The sequence below is a fragment of the Lithobates pipiens genome, unplaced genomic scaffold (assembly GCF_037356315.1).
Source record: "Lithobates pipiens isolate NorthernLeopardFrog02 unplaced genomic scaffold, aLitPip1_a1.2 Scaffold_13, whole genome shotgun sequence".
Taxonomy (NCBI): domain Eukaryota; kingdom Metazoa; phylum Chordata; class Amphibia; order Anura; family Ranidae; genus Lithobates; species Lithobates pipiens.
The window spans coordinates 421,473,360-421,499,517 of NW_027507718.1; the positions used below are offsets into that span (position 1 = coordinate 421,473,360).

Consider the following 26,158-nt stretch of genomic DNA (forward strand, 5'->3'; position numbering starts at 1 on the left):
AATTTCTGTCTGTGTGTTTAGCAAAAAAAAAAAAAACAGTGGTGATTAAATACCACCAAAAGAAAGCTCCATTTGTGTGAAAAAAAATGATAAAAATTTCATTTGAGTACAGTGTAGCATGACTGCGTAATTGTCAAAGTGTGACAGCGCTGAAAGCTGAAAATTGGTCTGGGCAGGAGAGGGGTTTTGATATGCATCTGTTGATAAATTGTCTGCCTATACTGACCCCAAACTCTTTAAAAATTACAATGCTGACATTCCTACTAAATGCCAGAATGTCATACTGCTATGCCTTGCTTACGGTCTGCACGTGATACTTTGTACGTTTAGAATAAACTTATAGGAACACTGTGTAAAAGTAGGAGTTGGGAAATGTGTTTACAGATACGTTTTACTGCTCAGACACTTAAACAGAATTTGAAGGGAACTGCTATAAAAAGAAATGCTTTGAATAGAGCTGAATAGAACTCATATTCCAGAGAAAAGGTCAGTCTAACACTCACAGTTACAGGCTTTGTTAGGCATAATTTCTGGAAACATAATTCAAAATGATTTAGAATGTAACTTTTTTTGCATTTAAATAACCAGAGTGAAAAACAGAATTAAACAGTATAAAGCCAATGCGTATAATATTATTCTGTATTTTTTTTTTTGTTAATTCACAATACATACCTTTAGTATGTTTGTTTTCACAGTTTTATAACAATCAGGTTATCCAGCAAATGTGAATGGACTTTTGGCCCAATCTATAATGCTTCTAAAGGCCTGTGCACACGATCTGACTTTTTGACGACAAACATGCAAATTAGCTGTTTTGGAGCAACATCTGACCGCGTGTACGCTCCATCGGACAAACTTTTTCCGTTTTCATCTGACTTTTGTTGGCTGTGCAAACGGACAAACTTTTTGACAACATAAGTCCGATCATGTGTACGCAAAACCATCTGAATTTTGTACAAGGTACAAACATGCATGCTCAGAACCAATGCAAAAGATCAGACAACAATACAGAAGTTGACCAAAGGTGGCGCTGGAGTAATTGAACGTCCTCTTTTGAAGTGTCGTCAGTACATTGAAACGTCACTACGTTCGCGTTTGTTGCCTAAAAAGTCTGATCGTGTGTATGCAATACAAACTTCTGGACTACGCCCTTTGTACAAAAGTCCACGGGAAAGTTTGTACAAAGTCCGATCGAGTGTATGAGGCTTAAGGGTCCTCCCAGGAACAACAATTTTGTCTGTGCAACAGCACTGGGGTGTGTGAGCACCGGCCTAAATTAAAGCGGAGGTCCACCCTAAAGTGGACCTTCCGCTCATCGGAACCCTCCCCCCCTCCGGCGTCACAATTGGCACTTTTCAGGGGGAGGGGGGTGCAGATACCTGTACAGTACAGGTATCTGCACCCACTTCCGGGATAGCTCTCTGCGGAAAGGGGCGTATATTACGCCCCTTTCCGCAAGTTCCGCCCCTTTCCGAAAGTGCCCCGCTGCCTGCTGGGAAAACACACAGATCCCAGAGGCAGCGGGGACCGTCCTTATTGCGCAGCGCGGCTCGCGCATGCGCAGTAGGGAACCGGGAAATTAAGCCGAAAGGCTCCATTTCCTGATTCCCATACCCAAGATGGCGGCGGCAGCACCCGAGAGACGATCTACAGATCGGCTTCGGGTGCCGACATCGCGGGCGCGCTGGACAGGTAAGTGTCACTATTTTAAAAGTCAGCAGCTGCAGTATTTGTAGCTGCTGGCTTTAAAAAAAAAAAAAAAAAAACGCGGAGTCCCGGCGGACTCCCGCTTTAAGTCCTTTCCTTGCTTCCAGACAAATCAAAAGGTCTTACATGAATGCCTGTTTGTGCCAAGTGACTGCAAATACATGCACTGATCCGGGAGCTACCTGCATAAAAGGCTTTGTGCAGTTACATTTTGTCAACCACAAGCACCTGCACAGATTGTTAGCGATGAACTGGCATTTTCAGGATCGCATGCAGTATTTGGGAAAACACTGCATGTGATCTGGTTCGGTAAATAAAGCCCATTGTGACCAGTGTTTCTGGTCCCCGCCACACCAGTTATATGATGACGCTGTACAGCGCTGGAGAGAGCATGTAAAAATAAAAAGGGAAAAAAAAAATGTCTCTTCTTTCCTTTTAAAAAAAAAAAATCGGGACAAAAAATGAAAAGTTCAAAAAACGTATCATGCCTCTTACTAAATACCTCAGACTGACAACATTCCAAAAGGGTAATTTGGAGGATATTTGTACTGGCCTGGCATTTTTGGGTCCCAAGAAATTAGATCATCAGTGACTGATAGATTTTCAGATATACAGTTGTGCTCATAAGTTTACCCACCTTGGCAGAATTTACGATTTCTTGGCCATGTTTCAGAGAATATGAATGATAACAACATTTCTTTCACTTATGGTTAGTGTTTGGCTGAAGCCATTTATTATCAATCAACTGTGTTTACACTTTTTAAAATAATAATGGCAAGACAAACTACCCACATGACCATGATCAAAAGTTTACATACCCTGGTGATTTTGGACTGATAACATGCACACAAGTTGACACAAAGGGATTTGTACGTCTATTAACCACTTGCCGCCCGCCCTATAGGGAATTGACGGCGGCAAAGTGGTTTCATAATCCTAACCGGACGTCATATGACGTGATTAGGATTATGAGCCGCTGCGCGCCCCCGGGGGCGCGCGCATCGCGGCGATCGTTGTTGCGGGGTGTCAGTCTGACACCCGGCAACTACGATCTCGGTAAAGAGTCTCCGACGGAGACTCTTTACCATGTGATCAGCCGTGTCCAATCACGGCTGATCACAGTGTAAATGGGAAGAGCCGGTAATCGGCTTTCCCTCACTCGCGTCTGTCAGACGCGAGTAGAGGAGAGCCGATCTGCTGCTCCTCTGACAGGGGGGGTCTGTGCTGATCGATTATCAGCACAGCCCCCCCGAGGATGCCCACACTGGACCACCAGGGACACCACTAGACCACCAGGGAAAAGGTAATAAAATCCATAATCCTCCCTAGACCACCAGGGATGCCAGTCAGCACAATGGGTGCCAATCAGTGCCCATAATGGATGCCAATCAGTGCCCACAATGGGCATCACTGATTGGCATCCATTACTATAACACCGATGCCGCCTATGAGTGCCCACCTGTGCCGCCTATGAGTGCCCACCTGTGCCGCCTATGAGTGCCCACCTGTGCCGCCTATGAGTACCCACCTGTGCCGCCTATGAGTGCCCACCTGTGCCGCCTATGAGTGCCCACCTGTGCCGCCTATGAGTGCCCACCTGTGCCGCCTATCCATGCCCACCTGTGCCGCCTATCCATGCCCATCCGTGCCGCCCATCCGTGCCAGCTATCAGTGCCAATTTGTGCCACCTATCAGTGTCCGTCCGTGTTGCCCATCCGTGTCGCCCATCCGTGTCGCCCATCAGTGCCGCCTATCAGTGCCACTTCATTGGTGCCACATTGGTGCCCATCAGTGCCACCTTATCAGTGCCCATCAGTGTAGCCCCATCAGTGCCCATCAGTGAAGGAGAAACGTACTTATTTACAAAGTTTTGAAACTGAAACAAAAAAAAACGTTTTTTTTCAAAATTTTCGGTATTTTTTTTATTTGTAGCGCAAAAAATAAAAACCGTAGGAGGTGATCAAATACCACCAAAAGAAAGCTCTATTTGTAGGAGAAAAATGATAAAAATTTCATTTGGGTACAGTGTAGCATGACCGCGCAATTGTCATTCAAAATGCGACAGCGCTGAAAGCTCAAAATTGGTCTGGGCAGGAAGGTGTTTAAGTGCCCGGTATTGAAGTGGTTAACCTATTTAGCCCTGGATCATTTGGCTGCCAAAGACCAGAGCACTTTTTGCGATTCGGCACTCCGTCGTTTTAACTGACAATTGCGTGTTTGTGCAACGTGGCTCCCAAACAAAACTGATGTTCTTTTTTTTCCCCCACAAATAGGAGCTTTCTTTTGGTGGTATTTGTTTGCATTTGTTGTTTTTATATTTTGCGCTACAAACAAACAAATAGCGACAATTTTGAAAAAAAAATGCATTATTTTTTACTTTTTGCTATAATAAATATCCCCCAAAAATATATAAAAAAATGTTTTTCCTCCTCAGTTTATGCCGATACGTATTCTTCTACATATTTTTGGTAAAAAAAAAATCGCAATAAACGTTTATTGATTGGATTGCGCAAAAGTTATAGCGTCTACAAAGTAGGGAATACTTTTATGGCATTTTTATGAATTTTTTTTTTTTACTAGTAATGTCGGCGATCAGCGATTTTTATCGTGACTACGACATAATGGCGGACACATCAGACAATTTTGACACTTTTTTTGGACCAAATTTATACAGCGATCAGTGCGATTAAAAAATGCATTGATTACTGTGTAAATGTGACTGGCAGTGAAGGGGTTAACACTAGGTTACGCGGTAGAGGTCAAGTGTGTCCTAGGGAGTGATTCTAACTGTGGTGGGGAGGGGCTACGTGTGACACATCACTGATCACCGCTCCCGATTACAGGGAGCGGTGATCAGTGACAGTGTCACTAGGCAGAACAGGGAAAAGCTCGTTTACAATAGCATTTCCCCGTTCTTCCTCTCCGTGAGACGATCGCGGGTATCCTCGCAGACAGAGTCCGCAGGACCCACGATCCTACTCATGGAGCTCGCGGCGGCACGCACGCGATGGCATGGCGGCAAATTCAAAGGGACATACAGGTACACCCATTTGTGTAGCTGTGCCATTCTGTCGACGTACAAGAATATGCAGCGGTCAGGAACTGGTTAAAAGGTAACCATCCTTACCTGTGATCCATTTTCTTGTAATTAGTGTGAGTGTATAAAAAGTCAATGAGTTTCTGGACTCCTGACAGACCCTTGCATCTTTCATCCAGTCCTGCACTGACATTTATGGATTCTGAGTCATGGGGAAAGAAAAGGAATTGTCAAAGGATCTGCGGGAAAAGGTAGTTGAACTGTATAAAAACAGGAAAGGGATATAAAAAGATATCTAAGGAATTAAGAATCAGCAGTGTTCAAACTCTAATCAAGAAGAGAAAAATTAGGTCTTCTGTTGAAACCAAACCACGGTCAGGTAGGCCAACTAAAATTTCAGCCACAACTGCCAGGAAAATTGTTCGGGATGCAAAGAAAAACCCACAAATAACTTCAGGTGAAATACAGGACTCTCTGAAAACATGTAGTGTGGCTGTTTCAAGATTCACAATAAGGAGGCACTCGAGGCAAGAAAGATGGGCTGCATGGTCGAGTCACCAGAAGAAAGCCATTAGTACGCAAATGCCACAAAGTAGCCTGCTTACAATATGCCAAACACCACAGAGACAAGCCTCAAACCTTCTGGCAAAAAGTCATTAGGAGTGATGAGACCAAAATTTAACTTTTTGGCCACAACCATAAACACTACATTTGGAGAGGAGTCAACAAGGCCCATGATGAAAGGTATACCATTACTATTGTGAAACACGGATGTGGATCGCTGATGTTTTGGGGATGTGTGAACTACAAAGGCACAGAAAATTTGGTAAAAATTGTTGGCAAGATGAATGCAGTATGTTATCAAAAAAATGCTGGAGGAACATTTGCATTCATCAGCCAGAAAGCTGCGCATGTCAAATGGATCCGATCGGTCAATCACTTGATTCATTTAAGAACCGTTTGTGGGACTAGAGACCTAGAGCTCAGGGGCTCAAACCGTGCCATCAACCTTGCAGACACTGGTAAAAAACAGAAGTGCTTCCTGTATGGCGTTTCCTTTGGTCTACCAGTGTCCATTCACCTGGAGATGAAGTATAACCCAGCAGGTAATGAATATTAGCCTGACTCTGTGTCCCATGATGTATGAAAAAAAATTCTGGAGGAACATTTGCATTCATCAGCCAGGAAGCTGCGCATTGCACGTACTTGGACATTCCAACACGACAATGATCAAGGCCAAGTCGACCTGTCATTGGCTACAGCAGAATAAATTGAAGGTTCTGGAGTGGCCATCTCAGTCTCCTGACCTCAAGATCATTGAGCCACTCTGGGGAGATCTCAAACATGCATCCACAAATACCACAAAGACTTCAAGCTGTCATTGATGTTAAAGGGGGCAATACATGGTATTAAGAACTGGGGTATGTAATTTTCTGATCAGGGTCATTTGGGTAGTTTCTGTTGCCATTATGATTTAAAAAGAGTAAATACAGTTAATTGATAATAAATGGCTTCAGCCAAACACTAACTATGAGTGAAAGAAAAGTGTTGGTTTTATCATTCATTTTCTCAGAAAAATGGCCAAGATATCATATATTCTGCCAGGGTATGTAAACTTATGAGCACAACTGTATATATACACACTATAGTTTAACTTTTCTACAGACTTAATAATATTCACTGATTTTGGCTTATTTTCACCAAAGAACTGTAGAATACATTTTGGCCTAAATGTTTAAGGATTATTTATTTGCAAAAAACTGTAGAACAGAAACAAAGAAAAACACATTTTTTCAAAATGTTTGGCCTTTTTTCATTTATATTTAGCAAAAAAAAAAACAACTCAGTGGCGATTAAATACCGTCAAAAGAAAGCTCCATTTGTGTGAAAAAAATATACAAATTCCATATGGGTAGAGTGCTGCATGACCGCGCAAGTGCGACAGTGCTGAATGCTGAAAATTGACCTGGGCAGGAAGGGGGTGGTATTGAAGCTTGGATCGAGGGTGCCTGCTGAAGCAAGAAAAAGATAAGTAATACAGCCTCTTCTGCAACCCCCTAGACTTAACAAGTATTAACCCTTGTAGTGTGGGCTTTTAAACCAAGTTTGTATGCATAGGGCTTTCACACTGGAGCAGTGCGCTAGCAGGATGGTAAAAAAAAAGTCCTGCTAGCCGCATCTTTGGAGCGGTGAAAGGAGTGGTGTATTCATCGCTCCTACCCAATGAAATCAATGGGACAGTGCGGCTATACCGCCGGTAAAGCGCCCCGCTGCAGCAGCACTTTGCGGGAGGTTTTAACCCTTTTTCGGCCGCTAGCGGCGGTTAAAACCACCCCGCTAGCGGCCTCAGACCGCCGCTAAAACGACTGTAAAGCCGCCGCCGGCCGCACCGCCCCAGTGTGAAAGGGGCCTTAAGGACCGCCTCACGCTGATATACGTTGGCAGAATGGCACGGCTGGGCACAAGCACGTACAGGTACGTTGCCCTTTAAGTGCCCAGCCGTGGGTCGTGCGCGCACCGCCGCACTCGCGACCTGGTCCTGAGCTCCGTGACCGCGGAACCCGATCGCCGCCGGTGTCCCACGATCGGGTCACAGAGCTGAAGAATGGGGAGAGGTAAGTGTAAACAAACCTCTCCCTGTGCTTCCTAGTGAGCCTGTCACTGATCGTCTGTTCCCTGTCATAGGGAAGGACGATCAGTGATGTCACACGCCAAGCCACGCCGCCTTACAGTAAAAAAAAAAAAACATACACACACACACACACGAACCCCTACACTGTCCCTAGTGGTTAACCCCTTTGTGACATTTTTACAGTAATCAGTGCATTTTTAATCTCACTGATTGCTGTATTAATGCCAATGGTCCCAAAAATTTGTCAAAATTGTCCGACTTGTCCGCCATGTCGCAGTCACAAAAAAAAAAAATTTAAAAATGTAAAAAAAAAAAAAAAAAAAACGCTGATTGCCGCCATTACTAGTAAAAAATAAATTGATTAATAAAAATGCCATAAAACTATCCCCTATTTTGTAGACACTATAACTTTTGCGCAAACCAATCAAACACTTATTGTGATTTTTTTTACCAAAAATATGTAGAAGAATACGTATCGGCCTAAACTGAGGGAATTTTTTTTTATATACAGTGGTGTGAAAAAGTGTTTGCCCCCTTCCTCATTTCCTGTTCCTTTGCATGTTTGTCACACTTAAGTGTTTCGGAACATCAAACCAATTTAAACAATAGTCAAGGACAACACAAGTAAACACAAAATGCAATTTGTAAATGAAGGTGTTTATTATTAAAGGTGAAAAAAAATCCAAACCATCATGGCCCTGTGTGAAAAAGTGATTGCCCCCTAAACCTAATAACTGGTTGGGCCACCCTTAGCAGCAACAACTGCAACCAAGCGTTTGCGATAACGTGCAATGAGGCTTTTACAGCGTCCTGGAGGAATTTTGGCCCACTCATCTTTGCAGAATTGTCCTAATTCAGTTACGTTAGAGGGTTTTCGAGCATGAACGGCCTTTTTAAGGTCATACCACAACATCTCAATAGGATTCAGGTCAGGACTTTGGCTAGGCCACTCCAAAGTCTTAATTTTGTTTTTCTTCAGCCATTCGGTGGTGGACTTGCTGGTGTGTTTAGGATCATTGTCCTGCTGCAGAACCCAAGTTCGTTTCAGCTTGAGTACACGAACAGATGGTCGGACATTCTCCTTCAGGATCTCTTGGTAGACAGAAGAATTCATAGTTCCTTTTATCACGGCAAGTCTTCCAGGTCCTGAAGCAGCAAAACAGCCCCAGACCATCACACTACCACCACCATATTTTACTGTTGGTATAATGTTCTTTTTATGAAATGCAGTGTTCCTTCTACGCCAGATATACTTGGACACACACCTTCCAAAGAGTTCCACTTTTGTCTCATCGGTCCACAGAATGTTGTCCCAAAAGTCTTGGGGATCATCAAGATGTGTTGTGGAGAAATTGAGACGAGCTTTGATGTTCTTTAAGCTCAGCAGTGGTTTTCTCCTTGGAACTCTGCCATGCAGGCCATTTTTGCCCAGTCTTTTCCTGATGGTGGAGGCATGAACGCTGACCTTAACTGAGGCAAGTGAGGCCTGCAGTTCCTTGGACGTTGTTGTGGGGTCTTTTGTGACCTCTTGGATGAGTCGTCGCTGCGCTCTTGGGGTAATTTTGGGCGGCCGGCCACTCCTGGGAAGGTTCACCACTGTTCCATGTCTTCGTCATTTGTGGATAATGGCTCTCACTGTGGTTCGCTGGATTCCCAAAGCTTTGGAAATGGCTTTATAACCCTTTCCAGACTGATAGATCTAAATTACTTTCTTTCTCAATTGTTCCTGAATTTCTTTGGGTCTCGGCATGATGTGTAGCTTTTAAGGATCTTCTGGTGGACCTTACGTTGTCAAGCAGCTCCTATTTAAGTGATGCCTTGATTGTGAACAGGTGTGGCAATAATCAGGCCTGGGTGTGGCTAGAGAAATTGAACTCAGGTGTGGACAACCACAGTTATAGTATGTTTTAACAAGGGGGGCAATCACTTTTTCACACAGGGCCATGATGGTTTGGATTTTTTTTCACCTTTAATAATAAACACCTTCATTTACAAATTGCATTTTGTGTTTACTTGTGTTGTCCTTGACTATTGTTTAAATTGGTTTGATGTTCCGAAACACTTAAGTGTGACAAATATGCAAAGGAACAGGAAATAAGGAAGGGGGCAAACACTTTTTCACACCACTGTATATATATATATATATATATATATATATATATATATATATATATATATATATATATATATATTTTTTTTTTTGGGGGGGATATTTATTATAGCAAAAAGTAAAAAATATTGAATTTTTTTCAAAATTGCCACTCTATTTTTGTTGATAGCGCAAAAAATAAAAACCGCAGAGGTGATCAACTACCACCAAAAGAAAGCTTGGTCCTTTAGCTGCATATTGGTCTGGGGCTTAAGTGGTTAAACTACAAAAGGCTATGCTTCCTGCTTTGCAGTGCTACAAAGTAGTTGTTCTTTTCTGCTTTTTCTCCCAACGCAAGTCTATGATTCAACCAACTCACAGGAAACTGTGTATTCCTGTGTTGCTATTTAAATCAGAGTTAACTGTAAACCGTTAAATTTACCGTATTTGCCGGCGTATAAGACGACCTTTTACACTTAAAAAAACTGAGCAAAAAGGACGGGTCGTCTTATACGCCGGGTCCGCTGCTGGGATGCCTTCTGGCTGTCCGGTAATACTGTATGTAGCTTCGGCTACATACAGTATATACCACTGAACCAATCCCAGTGAGCGATGTATTCAAATGAATACAGAGCCTGCTCGGATTGGAGCAGCAATCTCTGCCAATCCGAGCAGGCTACACACAGTAGCCTGCTCCGATTGGCTTTGAGAGTGAGGCGCGGGCTGATGATGTAACAGCCTCCGCCAATCCCAGCAGGCTTTGTATTCATTAAAAGAATACATTGCTCGCCGTGATTGGCTCCAGCACCAGAAGGAAGAAGGAAATGGCTCCAGCAAGAACGAAGAAGAAGAGGGATATGAAGCGTCGGAAGCCTCGGAATCGGGGGTCGTCTTAAACGGTGAGTACGGGCAAAACATTTTAACTGTGCAGGTTTTTAGGGGGTCGTCTTATATGCCGGGTCGTCTTATACGCCGGCAAATACGGTACTAAAAAACTCTGTGCTAAAGGAGAAGCACAGCTCCTTTAGTTGTACTTCTCCTGTGGATCACAGCAGTGCAGTTTATTCTGCACTCCTTTGACCCATTTTTAGCAGACAGCGGGCTGAAGCCTGCTGTTGGCTGATGTCACAAAGCCAGTCTAGGATCACACCTATATTGTCGGGATCCACCCAGATGCCTGGCCCAGCACCCAAGCTGGTCATTCCTGCCCCCTCCATAGCCCAGCAATCCAGTAAGCGCATGGGATAGGAGACAGAGCAGAGAGCTGATGACTGATGCACATTTGTGTGCAAATTTATTTTCACATTCTCGTTTCTGTAGAATATGCAAATGGACATTTGCGCGCATGAGGCGTAAACTACTGACCAAAAATGCAGATTTTTCAAAAAAAAAATTTACTGAACAATGCACGGGACTTGATCACACACCACAAAAAAAAACGGAGCTGTACTGAGCTTTTTCAAGCTGCAGTGTGCAAGAGGCCTTATATTGTAAAAACGCACATGCCTACTCGCACGTTAACCCAATTCTTTACTTCAGTTAAGACTGATAGACAACTTAACCCAACCTCCCTCAAGACAAACATAGGGATGGTACCCAAATGAATCTGGAACCGCCTGCAGCAAAAGCACTTTTAACTCATATCTCTTTATTAAAAAAGATTTTAAAACTGCTGGGCAAGATTCTAGAGCAGAGTTTCTCTTTTTCCAGTCATGCCACCCTTTAAAAGTATGCAAAATCTTGAGGACCCCCCCCCCCCTCAAGTATAAGATAGCAATCCAGTAGATTACAAAACCAGATCATAGAGTGTCAAAGGTCAGGAAATTGTAATAAACAGCGCATAGGGTTCAGGAGTAAAAGTAACAGGCAGACACACACATACACTATGTTGTCAAAGGTATTGGGACACCTGCCTTTACATGAAATTTAATGGCATCCCAGCCTTAGTCCGTAGGGTTCAATACGGAGTTGGCCCTCCCTTTGCAGCTATAACAGCTTCAACTCTTCCGGGAAGGCTGTCCACAAGGTTTAGGAGTGTGTCTATGGGAATGTTTGACCATTCTCCAGAAGCGCATTTGTGAGGTCAGGCACTGATGTTGGACGAGAAGGCCTGGCTCGCAGTCTTTGCTCCAATTCATCCCAAAGGTGTTCTATCGGGTTGGTCAGGACTCTGTGCAGGCCAGTGCCTTCAGGGCGTCCCCCTGTCGTATTTTCAAATGGGGGCACTTAATCTGATGATCTTGGTGGCAACCAGGGGATACCCTCACTTCGGAGGAGTTAAAGCCTCCCTTACTCTATCCAATATAAAAAAAGTTTTCCCTTTATTTTGACTTTAAATACATTTGTCTCCACAACCCTAAAGCTGGCTATAGATGATCAAAAATTGACCAGTTCAACAGGTACTGGCCAGATTTCAATCCATGAGTAGACATTTCTGCTCGATAGAATTCAATTGCTAGATCAACTTCTGTCTAACAGGAATGTTGCAAAACTTGTCCATCATCAGCTGCAGCTTTTTATCAGTGAATGCTGATAGTGGAGAGTCCCGCTGCCAGAATACATCAATCCAGCATGGGGAATACCCCTTCCACCTTGTTTGAACGCATAGAGAATTGTTTTTTTTTTTTTTCATTCAACCCGCTAGCACAAATGTGACATCTACTGAATTGGCCTACACCACTTTACAAAGCCTGCCAGCATGCATCACAAGAGCAAACCCACAGCAAAGCTGGAAATGTTTTCAGGAATGTGGCCAAATAGGTGACACACCTGGTGGATTTGCCAGAATCTGGTTTGCTTGTGGACTGGAAAATGTGGTTTACTGTGTACTATTTTATGTGACTATCCCAAAAGATCCAGGGATACCCGCTTTTCACAAGCTATCAACAAACAAAATGTGTCCTTCTAGCTCTTTCTGGTAGCAAAACAAACCATCATCACGGCCCGGAGAAAGGCTAGCGTAACATCAGGGAAGTTATATCTTGCATGAAAACCTTCCAAGTAAATGTAAATGAAAAATTATCTAGCATATCGAAATTATATGCATTTGAAATTCCTCAAATTTTTTGAACCCTGGCTACAATTTGCCCTACCTCCCTCAGCCCCATGAACTTGGCTGAACTATGGATATCCTACCCCATGGAGACTTATTAGCTCTTGAGGTGGAAGACCATACCCTTAGACCATCTCTCCCCCCTTACCCCTATTTATCCTCTTTCTACACTTTTTGTTATTCTTTACATCCTAAGGGCCCAAACGGTACTTGATGTTGCACAACATCCATGAGTCACTGTAAATTGTTCTATTGCTGTACTTTTTCACTAGACACGTCATCCAACTGAATATTGTTGTAGGTCACATGGTTCACACTACTGTGATGCAATTTTGGTGTTGCAATTTGGTTTGCATATTCTATGGGGCCATGTCGCACCAAAGTAGAACAGGAACCTTTCCCTAAGTCGGATCTGAAATCACATAATTGTGAACCAGGTCTGAAAGGCCTATTTGTGGTCTACATTAACATAAGAAATTGCATTTTTTTTGTTATATGTTGTGTTACACAGATTTCCCTCTCATAAGCAGACACAGACTTTATTGCAGATCTCCAAAAGTGTCCCTCATTTGCAGGGACTGTGCCCCTTTTGAGACCAAATCCCTCTGTCACTTGTGTGGTTTAGCCAATCGTTTTCTGCATAACAGATCCTTGTGGCCCCTGTAACTGGGGCAGTGGGAGGGACATGTCCTTTGCCTATACATACTGTGTGCTTTATCATTTCAGAAAGCTTGGAGGTATGATTGTGTCATTGCAAATGTTAAAAACCTGGGAAAGAATGTGAAAAAATATTTCTGCAGTTAATTCATTCAGAACTCACAACTCTAGCCAAAAACATTTAAAAAAAGATACCGTCATATTAACTGGCTGTACTCACTAAACAAGCCTGCTCCCATTATATATTATATTCACCCGCTCAAAGCATGTTATGTAGGCAGGCACTATGCTATGATTCAGCAGGAAGGGTGACACGTTCATCTGTGGGTATGGTTAGAGTTAGAAATGTATATTTTTTCCTAAGCAGTATAAAATTTCACAACAGTGCATTTCCTGATAAGAGGGTGCCTAACCACACCTGTGCCCACAGCCTAATCTAATCTTGGGAGATTTGGAATGAGGTTTGGTTTTGTCAGTAATGTGCTACTCAATGTTCTCTTTACTGGGGACTCTAAAAGGTGGAAGCAAAATATTGCCACAACAAAGATAGCCACACAAAAGATACAATGCAGAACAAGGTATGGCAAGTCAGGTGCAGGGAGACGAGAGGCGATAGTGAGAAGTTCTTTGTCCTCTTGTCCAAAGGGCTTTCTTTTGAACAAAGCTTCATGAGTTCAATTCCTCTTTAATCTTATTACTAAACATAACCCTTTTCATTCTCAGTTTAATTTGTCCTCATTTGTAACACTTTTTCCCAAAAAGAAGAATTTTGGAAAGAGCAATTTACATCAAAATTGTCCCCTTAAAGCAGTAGTAAAGCTTGCTTTGCGATTTGTCTTTAATAAGGCGATGCATACTAGCACATTATGCCATTGTCATACAGATTTTTTTTCTTTAAAACCAGCCACAGTTTACAACCGCTTTAATTGCTTTAATACCAGACACTTTTACTCCCTTTCTGGCCAGGCCAAGTTTCAGCTTTCAGCACTGTCAAACTTAGGCCCCTTTCACACTGAGGCACTGGCCGGGTTGACGCTTATCGAAAAAGGGTTAAAAGCGCCACTTTGCAGACGCTTCAGCAGCACTGGCCATTGATTTCAATTGCAGGGGCAGTGCAGGAGCGGTGTGTACACCTCTCCACAGAGGCTGCTTGCAGGATTTTTTTTCCTGTCCTGCAAGCGCATCGCCCCAGTGTGAAAGCACTCAGGGATTAACACTGGGGCTGCAGAAGAGGCAGTTTACAGGCGTTATTTTTAGCGTAAAAATGCCTCATTGTGAAAGTGGCCTTTTTGAATGCCAAACTGTACCCATAAGACATTTTTATAATTTTTTTTACACACATATAGAGCTTTTTTTTGGTGCTTAATCAGCACTGTTTTTTTTTTTGCTAAACAAAAAAAAGCGCGAACATTTAAAAAAAAAACGGGTTTCTGTTATTAAATTTTGCAAATAAACAATCTTTCTTTATAAATTTGGGCTAAAATGTATTCTGCTACATTTTTTGGGTGAAAATAACCCAAATCAGTGTACATTATTTAGTCTGTTAGAAAATTAGAGAGTATTGGGATGGGTCTGCCTTTAATGGCGTCTTAAGCCTCGTACACACGGGCGGACTGTCTGGCCAACTTAGTCCGTCAGACAATCCGACGGACAGTCCGTCATACTTTCGAATGAACAGACTTGCCCACACACGGCACTTTTTGAGCGGACTAATACGGCGGACTAAGTCCGCCATACTATCCGCCCTACGTTTGAAAATGAACGGAGCTCATTTGGAGCGCGTCTCCAGGTAGGCGGGGCCCGCGAAGGAGACGTCGCTGACCCCGCCGCCTGGTATGGACTTAAAGGGGAACCCCATCGCCGAAAAAAATCGGCGTGGGGGTCCCCCCAAGTCCACAACAGACCCCTGTCCGAGCACGCTACCCGGCCGGCCAGGAAAGGGGGGCGAGCGAGCGCCCCCCCTCCTGAGCCGTACCAGGCCGCGTGCCCTCAACATTGGGGGGGTGCCTTGGGGAAGGGGGGCCGCGCGGCCCCCCCACCCCAAAGCACCTTGTCCCCATGTTGATGAGGACAAGGGCCTCTTCCCGACAACCCTGGCCGTTGGTTGTCGGGGTCTGCGGGCGGGGGGCTTATCGGAATCCGGGAGCCCCCTTTAATAAGGGGGCCCCCGGATACCGGCCCCCCACCCTATGTGAATGAGTATGGGGTATAATGTACCCCTACCCATTCACCTGTGAAAAAAAAGTACAAAAAAAACACAACACAGGGTTAAAATATTTTATTGCACAGCTCCGGGGGTCTTCCGACTTCGGGGGTCTTCTCGCCGGACTCTTCCGCTATCTTCTTGTAGCTCTTTTGCTAGCGGAGGAGTCCGGCTTTCTTCTTCTTCCGACTTCGGGGGTCTTGTCCCCCTCTTCGGTTCTTCTGCCGGGCCACCGCGCCTTCTTATAGCTCTTTTACAGGCGGTGGCCCGGTCTTCTGTCGCCGCCGTCGCCGCCGCCTTCCGTTCTTCTTCTTCTCCAGGAGATGTTGCCTCGACGATCTCTCCGGCCGGAATGCCAGGGACACACTGCGCGGCCACTTATATAGGGACAATGGGGCAGTGTCACATGGCTTTATGTCACATGGGTTGGTCACATGGGTTGATGTCACATGGGGACTATGACATCGTAAGGGGGCAGGGTCACCATGTGACCAACCCATGTGACATAAAGCCATGTGACACCGCCCAATTGTCCCTATATAAGTGGCCACGCAGTGTGTCCCTGGCATTCCTCCCGGATTCCGATAAGCCCCCTGCCCGCAGACCCCGACAACCAATGGCCAGGGTTGTCGGGAAGAGGCCCTTGTCCTCATCAACATGGGGACAAGGTGCTTTGGGGTGGGGGCCGCGCGGCCCCCCCTTCCCCAAGGCACCCCCCCATGTTGAGGGCACGCGGCCTGGTACGGCTCAGGAGGGGGGGCGCTCGCTCGCCCCCCTTTCCTGGCCGGCCGGGTAGCGTGCTCGGACAAGGGTCTGTTGTGGACTTGGGGGGGGACTCCCCTGACGATTTTTTTCGGCGTTGGGGTTCCCCTTTAAGTCCATACCAGGCGGCGGGGCCAGCGACGTCTCCGTCGCGGGCCCCGCCTACCTGGATACCCGCTCGAAATGAGCGGACATTTCTCCGGGCGGGAAAAGTCCGCTCATTTCAAAAGTACGGCGGACTGGCACACACACGGGAGGATTGTCCGCTGAAATGCGAGTCCGACGGACTGTATTACGGAAATTCCGAAATACTTAGTCCGCCAGACTGCACGCTGAAAAAGTCCGCTGAAGCCCACACACGAGCGGACTGTCCGCTGAAATGTGTTTCGGCGGACTAAGTAGGCCAGACAGTCCGCCCGTGTGTACGCGGCTTTAGTCCAATATTCAATATTGAGTTGGGCCACCCTTTGCAGCTATGACAGCTTCAACTTTTCTGAGAAGGCTGTCCACAAGCACATTTTGAGGTCAGCTACTGATGTGGACGAGAAGACCTGGCTCGCAGTCTCCGCTCCAATTCATCCCAAAGTTGTTCTATCAGGTTAAGGTTACGAATCCATGCAGGCCATTCAAGTTCCTCCACCCCAAACTCACTTATCCATGTCTTTATGGACCTTGCTTTGTGAACTAGTCCAAATCATTATAGTGTGGGGTTGTTTTTCAGGGGTTGGGCTTGGCCCCTTAATTCCAGTGAAGGGAACTATTAAGGCGTCAGCATACCAAGACACTTTGTGGGAACAGTTTGGGGATGGCGCCTTCCTGTTCCAACATGACTGCGCACCAGTGCACAAAGCAAGGTCCATAAAGACATGGATGAGTTAGTTTGGGGTGGGAGGAACTTGACTGGCCTGCACAGAGTCCTGAATAAGAGCGGAGACTGCAAGCCAGGCCAATCTCATCCATATCAGCGCCTGACCTTACAAATGCGCTTCTGGAAGAAAGATCAAGCATTCCATAGACACACTCCTAAACCTTGTGGACAGCCTTCCCAGAAGAGTTGAAGCTGTTATAGCTGCCAAGGGTGGGCCAACTTAATATTGAACCCTACGGACTAAAACTGGGATGCCATTAAAGTTCATGTGCGTGTAAAGTCAAGTGTCCCAATACTTTTGGTAATATAGTGTAAAATTGATCAATCCTGACGTACTGACGGCATTTCTTCTTGAGATCCAAAAAAAACAGAACAGTACAAATTTCACCCAAATTACACCTTTTTAGAAAGTAGACAGTCCAAAGTATTTAGTAGGAGGCATAACACGATATTGAAAATTGTAATTCTTTTTCACAATTTTTTTTTAAAATGAAGGCATTTTTATAAATATTTTTTTTTCAATTTTTTTTACATACTGTCACCAGTGCAGTACAGCATCCTCATAACTGGTGTTGGTGACACTGACATTGTGTAAAAAAAAAAAAAAAAAAAAAAATTATAATAATATATATATATATACACACACAGCATCTCACAAAAGTGAGTAGACCACTCAAATTTTTGTAATAGTTTATTATATATTTTTGAAGAAATTAAACTGTGCTACAATGTAAAGTAGCGAGTGTACAGCTTGTATAGCAGTGTAAATTTGCTGTCCCCTCAAAATAACACACAGCCATTCATTTCTAAAACTCTGGCAACAAAAGTGAGTATACCCCTAAGTGACAATGTCCAACTTGGGCCCCTTTAGCCATTTTCCCTCCCCGGAGCCATTTGAGCAAAGTCCAGGAGCAAGGGGAAGAGAGATGCCACTCTAGGAAGGGTGTCTGGAAATGTAGCTCTCCTGAGAACAGAAACAGCAGGTGACTTTTTCAGAATCTTCCCTTTATCCAATTACCCGGAGTAATGTGACTCAGTATTACAATGTCTCAGGTGTGAATGGGGAGCAGGTGTGGTAAATTTGGTGTTATCACTTTCGCTCTCTCATACTGGTCACTGGAAGTTCAACATGGCAAAGAACTCTCTGAGTAGCTGAAAAAAAGAGCTCTATATAAAGATGGCCTAGGATAGAAGAAGATTGCCAAGACCCTGAAACTGAGCTGCAGGACAGTGGCCAAGACCATACAGCAGTTTAACAGGACAGGTTTCACTAAGAACAGGCCTCGCCATGGTCGACCAAAAAAGCTGAGTGCACGTGCTCAGCATCATATCCAGAGGTTGTCTTTGGGAAATAGACGTATGAGTGCTGCCAGCATTGCTGCAGAGGTTGAAGGGGTGCACTTTCAAACTGTCAGTGCTCAGACCATATGATGCACACTGCATCAAATTGGTTTGCATGGCTGTCATCCCAGGAAGAAGCCTCTTCTAAAGATGATGCACAAGAAAGTCCGCAAACAGTTTGCTGAAGACAAGCAGACTAAGGACATGGATTACTGGAACCATGTCTTGCGGTCTGATGAGACCAAGATAAACTTATTTGGTTCAAATGGTGTCAAGCGTGTGAGGAGTACAAAGACAAGTGTGTCTTGCCTACTGTCAAGCATGATGGTGGTGGGAGTGTCATTGTCTGGGGCTCCATGAGTGCTGCTGGCGCTGGGGAGCTACAGTTCATTGAGGAAACCATGAATGCCAACATGTACTGTGACATACTGAAGCAAAGCATGATCCCCTCCCTTTGGAGACTGGGCTACAAAGCAGTATTCCAAAATGATAATGACCCCAAACACACCTCAAAGACAACCACTGCCTTGCCAAAGAAGCTGAGAGTAAAGGTGAGGTACTGGCCAAGCATGTCTCCAGACCTAAACCCTATTGAGCATCTTTGGGGTATCCTCAAACGGAAGGTGGAGGTCTCCAACATCCACCAGCTCCATGATGTCGTCATGGAGGAGTGGAAGAGGACTCCAGTGGTAACCCGTGAAGCTCTGGTGAACTCCATGCCCAAGAGGGTTAAAGCAGTGCTGGAAAATAAATGGTGGCCACACAAAATATTGACACTTTGAGTCCCATTTGGACATTTTCACTTAGGGGTGTACCATCTTTTGTTGCCAGGGGTTTAGACATTAATTACGGTGTGTCGAGTTATTTTGAGGCGACAGCAAATTTACACTGTTATACAAGTTGTACACTCACTACTTTACATTGTAGAAACTGTCATTCCTTCAGTGTTGTCACGTGAAAAAAAAAGATATAATAAAATATTTACAAAAACGTGAGGGGTGTACTGAGATACTGTATGTGTATATAGATATATATATCTATATATTGTGATATTGGGCATGTTTAGCTCAAGTGATAGAAGCATTTCTTGTGCAGTGAGTCCACATAAGACAGGCATTTATAGTTAAGGGACTGGTAGCCCACGTTTATTAACCACCTCGCGCCCGCCTTATAGCCGAATGACAGCCATAGAGCAGGCGCGTTCGTCCGGGAGGACGTCCCTGGACGTCCTATTGTTTACTTCCGCAATGCACGCCACCGCGGGCACGCATCGCGGAAGTTCTGTGTTCGCCGTGTCCCCCGGGGACAGGCAAACACAGATCGCTGTAAACGGCCAATCACAGCGGCCGTTTACAGCGTGATCGGCGTGTCCAATGGGAGATCATCTCTCAGCGCCGCTCTCCCTCCTCACACAGAGTGTGAGAGGGGAGAGATGAACGGCTGCAGCGGCAGCCGTTCTGCTTCGCCTAGATAAAAAAAAGTGCCATCCTGCCCCAGTGCCATCCACCCCAATGCCATCCACCCCAGTGCCATCCACCCCAGTGCTACCTGCCCCCAGTGCCATCCACCCCAGTGCCACCTGTTGTCAGTGCCATTTGTCACCAGTGCCATCTGTCATCAGTGCCACGTATAAGTGCCATCTGTCATCAGTGCCACGTATTAGTGCCATCTGTCATCAGTGCCACGTATTAGTGCCATCTGTCATCAGTGCCACGTATTAGTGCCATCTGTCATCAGTGCCACGTATTAGTGCCATTTGTCATCAGTGCCACCTGTCAGTGTCACGTGTCATCAATGCCACTTATCAGTGCCATCTGTCATCAGTGTCACGCGTCATCGGTGCCATGTATTAGTGCCATCTGTCATCGGTGGCACGTATTAGTGCCATCTGTCATCAATGCCACGTATTAGTGCCACGTGTCATCAGTGCCACGTATTAGTGCCACGTGTCATCAGTGCCACGTATTAGTGCCACGTGTCATCAGTGCCACGTATAAGTGCCACATATTAGTGCCATCTGTCATCAGTGCCACATATTAGTACCATCTGTCATCAGTGTCACGTGTCATTGTCCTGGTGCTTCAAAAGTGTAATAAATAGTCAAGAAGTTAGATGTGTAATTTATGCTCCTAGAACACGTGATGGCGCTACCTGCATGTTGGGCCTCTCTATGTGGCCAGGCTGTGAAAAAGTCCCACACATGTGGTATTGTAATACTCAGGAGGAGTAGCAGAATCTTTTGGGGGGGTGTCATTTGTGGTATACACATGCCATGTGAGAGAAATAACCTATTACAATGACAATTTTGTGGAGGAAAAAAAAATGAAAAATCTTAATTTTGCAAAGAATTGTGGGAAAAATATCACAACATCAAAAAGCTCACTATGCCTCTTACTAAATACCTTGGAATGTCTACTTTCCAAAAAGGGGTCATTTGGGGGGTATTTGTACTTTCCTGACTTGTTCGGGTCACAAGAAGCGAGATAGTCCACCAGTACATCAGATGTGATCAATTTTGTGCAATTCGCACCACAGCTTGTAGACTCTAACTTTCACAAAGACCAAATAATATCCACTAATTTGGGTTATTTTTACCAAAGGTATGTAGCAGTATAAATTGTGGCCAAAATTTATGAAGAAAAATTAATAATTTGCATAATTCTGTCACAGAAACAAAGAAATATGCGTTTTTATTTCAAAATTTTCGGTCTTTTTTCATTTATAGCGCAAAAAATAAAAACCCCAGAGGTGATCAAATACCACCAAAAGAAAGCTCTATTTGTGGGAAAAAAAGGACAGAAAATTAATTTGGGTACAGTGTTGCATGACTGAGTAATTGTCATTCAAAGTGTGAGAGCACCGAAAGCTGAAAATTGGTCTGGGCAGAAGGCTGTTTAAGTGCCCAGTAAGCAAGTGGTTAAAGACAGAAAAAAACAAAAAACATAATTCCATTCAGGATTCCAACGCAGGGGTTCAAGCTTCATTTAGCACTCATGAATAACAAAAATATAACGAGCCACCTGGCTCTCGTCAGCAGTTCCTCTGTTTACTCTCAAACTTGATTCTTTCCAGCCCCCTGGACTCACTGGCTTCTGTAGTCTTCCTGACTATCAAGGCTGGCCAGCCTTTCCCAGTCCTTGGGCAAAGAATCCCCTTTACACGGGCTGCAGTCTCACACAGGGCAAAGCGCATTCCAGACACAGGTCCGTTTTCACACAGCAACAGCAGTAGCAAGCTGCTCACACTCCACCTTCCTTCACTTACTGCTCTCACCAGCCCCTCGTTAATATTCACCTGAGCACACACCCTGCTGGCTGTCCACAACACCCAGACACAGGGTTGGAGATCCCGTCCCACCCAAGACTCTGAGGGATCTCCAAAATACAGAGCCCGATCCAGGGAAAGCTACCAGAGCTGTTTTCTCAGTTTCAGCTCTGTAGTCCGCCGATATGTAGACTCTCACTATTACATACCCACCTCCCCTTGTTTCAACCCGGAGGGAGAAACGCCAGCACCCCGTCATCACGGTTGGGACATCGCTGTGCTGGCTTTCAGCCACATAGGCCCAACCCTTTTTCCGTGCGCTTCCATGCAATTCCTGCCCTGAATCTCTCTAGGGTCCTAGAGTTCCTTATACCCAGCCTTCTCCCTCTTCTTGGGGTCCCTGGGCTTATTTTCTTTTCTCGGAGGACCGCTGCTTTCCGTGATCCTTCCACTGAACTCAGTTTTACCCTTCACTACAGGTCCTTTGGGTTCAAATACCTTTTGCTGGTTATTCACTGCAACCAAATCACTTTGAACAGCACCAATCATTAACAGATCACCAATTTTGAGATCCCAACTTTGATACCATCAGTGCTTTTTTCAGAGTTTGTTAGGACCAGTCCTGAGGAGGGTCTACACACAGGCGAGTGACTAGGCTCCACGGAACCATCGCCAAGCTCTACCTCACCTGCTGTCCAATGCTCCATGGGCAGCTGTCGTAACAACTGACACAAGCACAAATCTTTCCTTACTGCGATAATGCCAACTGGTGTACATATTACATTGCTATAGCAATCAATATTAGTGCTTTCTCCCAAGGTGTCTCCAGGTACCTTAACTTGTACCCCTTTGCCAGTGACAGAAAACATCTCCACTACTGCCGCGTCATTTCCGACCCCTTCCTTTTCATAAGGGCTAGCAGTTGAGACAGTGTTGGCGCTCTCTACTAACCACTGCTTAGCTGCACCCCAGACCGCACCAGTAGAAATGGTCTTAAGTCACTGCATCAGTCGGAGAGACCTCTGATATCTCAAACAGTTTTCCTGAGCGCCTTCCATACCAGTCAATAACGGCAAGTACTCTCACATGGAATCTGGAGAACCTGTGCCAAAACAGTTAAACATCGGCAACAAAAAATAAAAACCGCAGAGGTGATCAAATACCACCAAAAGAAAGCTCTATTTGTGGGAAAAAAAAGGATATCAATTTTGTTTGGGTACAGCGTCGTACAACCATGCAATTGTCAGTTAAAGAGGAAGTGTAAAACCTGAGTAAATGTAGCTGAAAAACATGCAGGTAGTAAAAAAAATAAAAAAAAAATTTCCAGCTTTTGAATGAACATAAGACAAAAAGGGGTGATTTATGAAAATTTGAGAGCTCATACAAAATAACCAGACTACTCGTTTCATTTTTTTGCAGAAAATGAAAAGATGAGGCGTTGCTGGCGGAATGGCTTTACTTGTGCATTCTGCTTCATTACTTCACTGTTCATAAATCAGACTTGTCATAATACTATTTATGTAAACGTGTACATTATGTTCAGCTTTGCATGTAAGATCATGTAAATTACACAAGTGCTGCTTTAAAGCCTATTTCCATACCTCGCTTTTGATTCCAGTCGTGAGCCTCACTCAGGCAGTTTATATCAAACTGGTATTGGCCATTTTGCTGAAAATAATCATCAGTACTTAGAATAACTCCAGCCGGGTTCTGCTCCAATAACATTCTAAAAGAGGGACAACATGTCACATGTTATATTTGTTTAATATATGACAATAAATACACTTCATTAAAAGAATAAGAAGGCACATTGTAATATAGAACTACAAAACTGGTAAAACTCTGGGACCCAGGTAGACCACACCCTTTGACATGGTCACTTTAAGAATAATGAAAGCTGCTGAAATGTACACAGTACAGACACTCACAGGGTGCCTGCTCAAATCTACAACAGCTTTTAGTATCCTCCGCTTTGCCCAAAAAACAGGAGTTCTGGTTTGTTTAATCATCTCTTTAGGAACAATTTCAGGCAACATATAATTCGGCAGCTGTTCTAAAAGCAGAATGTCCAATAATTTCACTACTAAAGGCAGATTTCAGTCAGCTCCTGACATGCGAAATAAGTGGGCCTGTTAACTAATGGGTGTGCTGCCAAACTACTCTCTGAACGCATTTTGCCTTCATTCAGGCTCAAGTTTCAAGCAAGGCCTGGTGAAGGTGAGAAGTTACTTAGTACTGCCAGTATGATGCATGAAGGGTGTTTTTGAGAATACCTCTTTTGTGTTACAAACCGTTAAAAAAGGGGGTCCCAGATCACCAGATAGCTGTGTTCCCTGAATGAATCTCAGGCTTTCAGGCTTAAAGTGGTTCTAAAGGCAGAAGGTTTTTTTTATCTTCATGCATTTTATGCATGAAGATAAAAAACCTTCAGTGTGCTGCAGCTCCCCTAATAATTACCTGAGGCCCATTCTGATCCAGCGATGTTGCACAAGAACCTAGGCTGCCCATGACTCTCCCTCCTGATTGAGACACAGCAGTGGGTGTAATTGGCTCTCGCTGCTGTCAGTCAATAAGTCAATGAGTGAGAGGGGGTGGGGCCAAGCCACAGCTCCGTGTCTGAATGGACACAAAGAGCAACAGCTCGGCTCGGGTGCCCCATAGCTTGCTATGGAGGAACCCGGCAAAAGGGAGGGGCCAGGAGTGCCAGCGAGGGACCTAAGAGGAGGATCTGGGCAGCTCTTTGCAAAACCACAAGGCAGGCAAGTATAAAATTTTTGTTATTTTCAAATAACTCTGCTTGTTCGCACCCTCCACTGCCACATTTGGCCCTTTTGGGGGGGGGGGGCTCCCAACCTCCCTCCTGGTAAGATCGCAGTACGGTGATCTACTTAATTTCTGGTCCCTCCTCCCCCACTGTCTTCTGGGACACACAGAGGTCCCAGAAGACTGGGGAACCATTCAGAAAGCGCAGCGCAACTTGCGCATGCACAGTAAAAAACAGGCTGCGAGGCTCCAAGGCTTCACTTCCTGTTTACCATACTACAGATGCTGGCGCTTGAACCCAAAGCCGATTGACAAATCGGCTAGGGGTTTCCGACATCGCGGGATCCCTGGACATGCAAGTATCCTTATATTAAAAGTCAGCAGCTACAGCAACATTTCATATTCCTGACATGTGTGTGCGCTGTACCATGTACTTGTTTAACCACTTGAGCTCCAGAAGGTTTTACTTTCTTCCCGACCAGGCTATTTTTTACAATAGAGCACTGAGTTACTTTAACTGAAATTTGTGCAGTCATGCAACGCTGTATCCAAATAAGTTTTTTGTCCTTTTTTTCCCAGAAATAGAGCCATCTTATGGTAGTATTTTAGCACCTCTGCGGTTTTAATTTTTTGTGGTATAAACAAAAAAAAAGGTAGAAAATTTAAAAAGAATATTTTATTTTTACTTTCTACTATAAAACATACCCAATAAAAGATAATGTAAAAAAAAAAAAAAAAAATCAAATTTCTTGATCAATTTAGGCCAATATGTATTCGGCTATATATTTTTGGTCTTTATCTCCGTCGTTTTCTATATATGATGGAATATGAAAGGGATGCCCTTTGTTCTCTATTTTATACATTATGATTATGGAACATCTGGCTGTTGCTCTGTGAAACCACCCTAATGTACAGGGTATTACAGTGGGCCCTATACACACTGAACGTGCCCTATTCGCAGATGATCTGCTTTTATTTGTGACACATATACACACACACATACCCCTACCCTCAATCAAAACAGTTTCAGAAATTTGGGGTAGTTAGAAATTTTAAAAGTAAATTACAACAAATCAGAACTCATTATTTTATCATCGGCGACGGCTTTTTAACAGCTTTCGTCTACTTTTTAATTTAAAGGACGGTTCTACCTTTATCCATTATCTTGGGAATCAAATACCTGCGGACACATCCTAGCTCTTTTCATGGAATTTTACTCCCCTGCTTCTCAGTACACAAGCTGATTTATCATCCTATGCCTCCAGACGTTTCTCTTGGCTAGGCAGGGTGAATACCCTGAAAATGGATGTTCTTCCTTTTTTTCTGTAATTATCCTAGACAATCCCGATCCGTATACCCACTTCACATTTTTGGAAACTCCGCCAGATGTTTTCAGTTCATCTGCTATGCGACACGTTCTAGAATATGGTATGAAATGTTATGCCTACCGAAGGAGGAGGAGAAGAAGTACCGGATGCCTCCATATACTATGAGGCAGCGTTGCTTGCGCATATATCAGGCTGGTTCCATCATTCCTCTTCTAAGCTTTGGGTCCAATTAGAAAATCATATGAACCCTATCGATCTCTGTGCCCTTCCATGGACCCCAGCCACCCTTTCGAAGGGGCCCGTCTCTCCTTCGAAACATTACACGTCAGATGATCCAAATATGGGATCACTTGATGGTTACTTGTAAACCTTTTGGACCCATGACTCCCTTTTTTGGGACCCAACTTTTCCACAGACACTGCATGTGATGGGTTATTGGCCTCAGACTAAGGAAT

The 26,158-nt window shown here is 44.4% G+C and overlaps 1 protein-coding gene across 7 annotated transcripts in view; it reads right to left on the reverse strand.

The window, feature by feature from the left end:
* Nucleotides 1-26,158, reverse strand: part of N4BP2 (NEDD4 binding protein 2) — a 227,704-nt gene that overhangs the window by 140,709 nt on the left and 60,837 nt on the right. For all 7 annotated transcript variants that reach the window (XM_077477610.1, XM_077477609.1, XM_077477605.1 and 4 more), the window contains one exon: nucleotides 23,214-23,338. In XM_077477610.1, coding sequence (XP_077333736.1) covers nucleotides 23,214-23,338 — 125 coding nt within the window. The remainder of the gene's footprint in view (nucleotides 1-23,213; nucleotides 23,339-26,158) is intronic.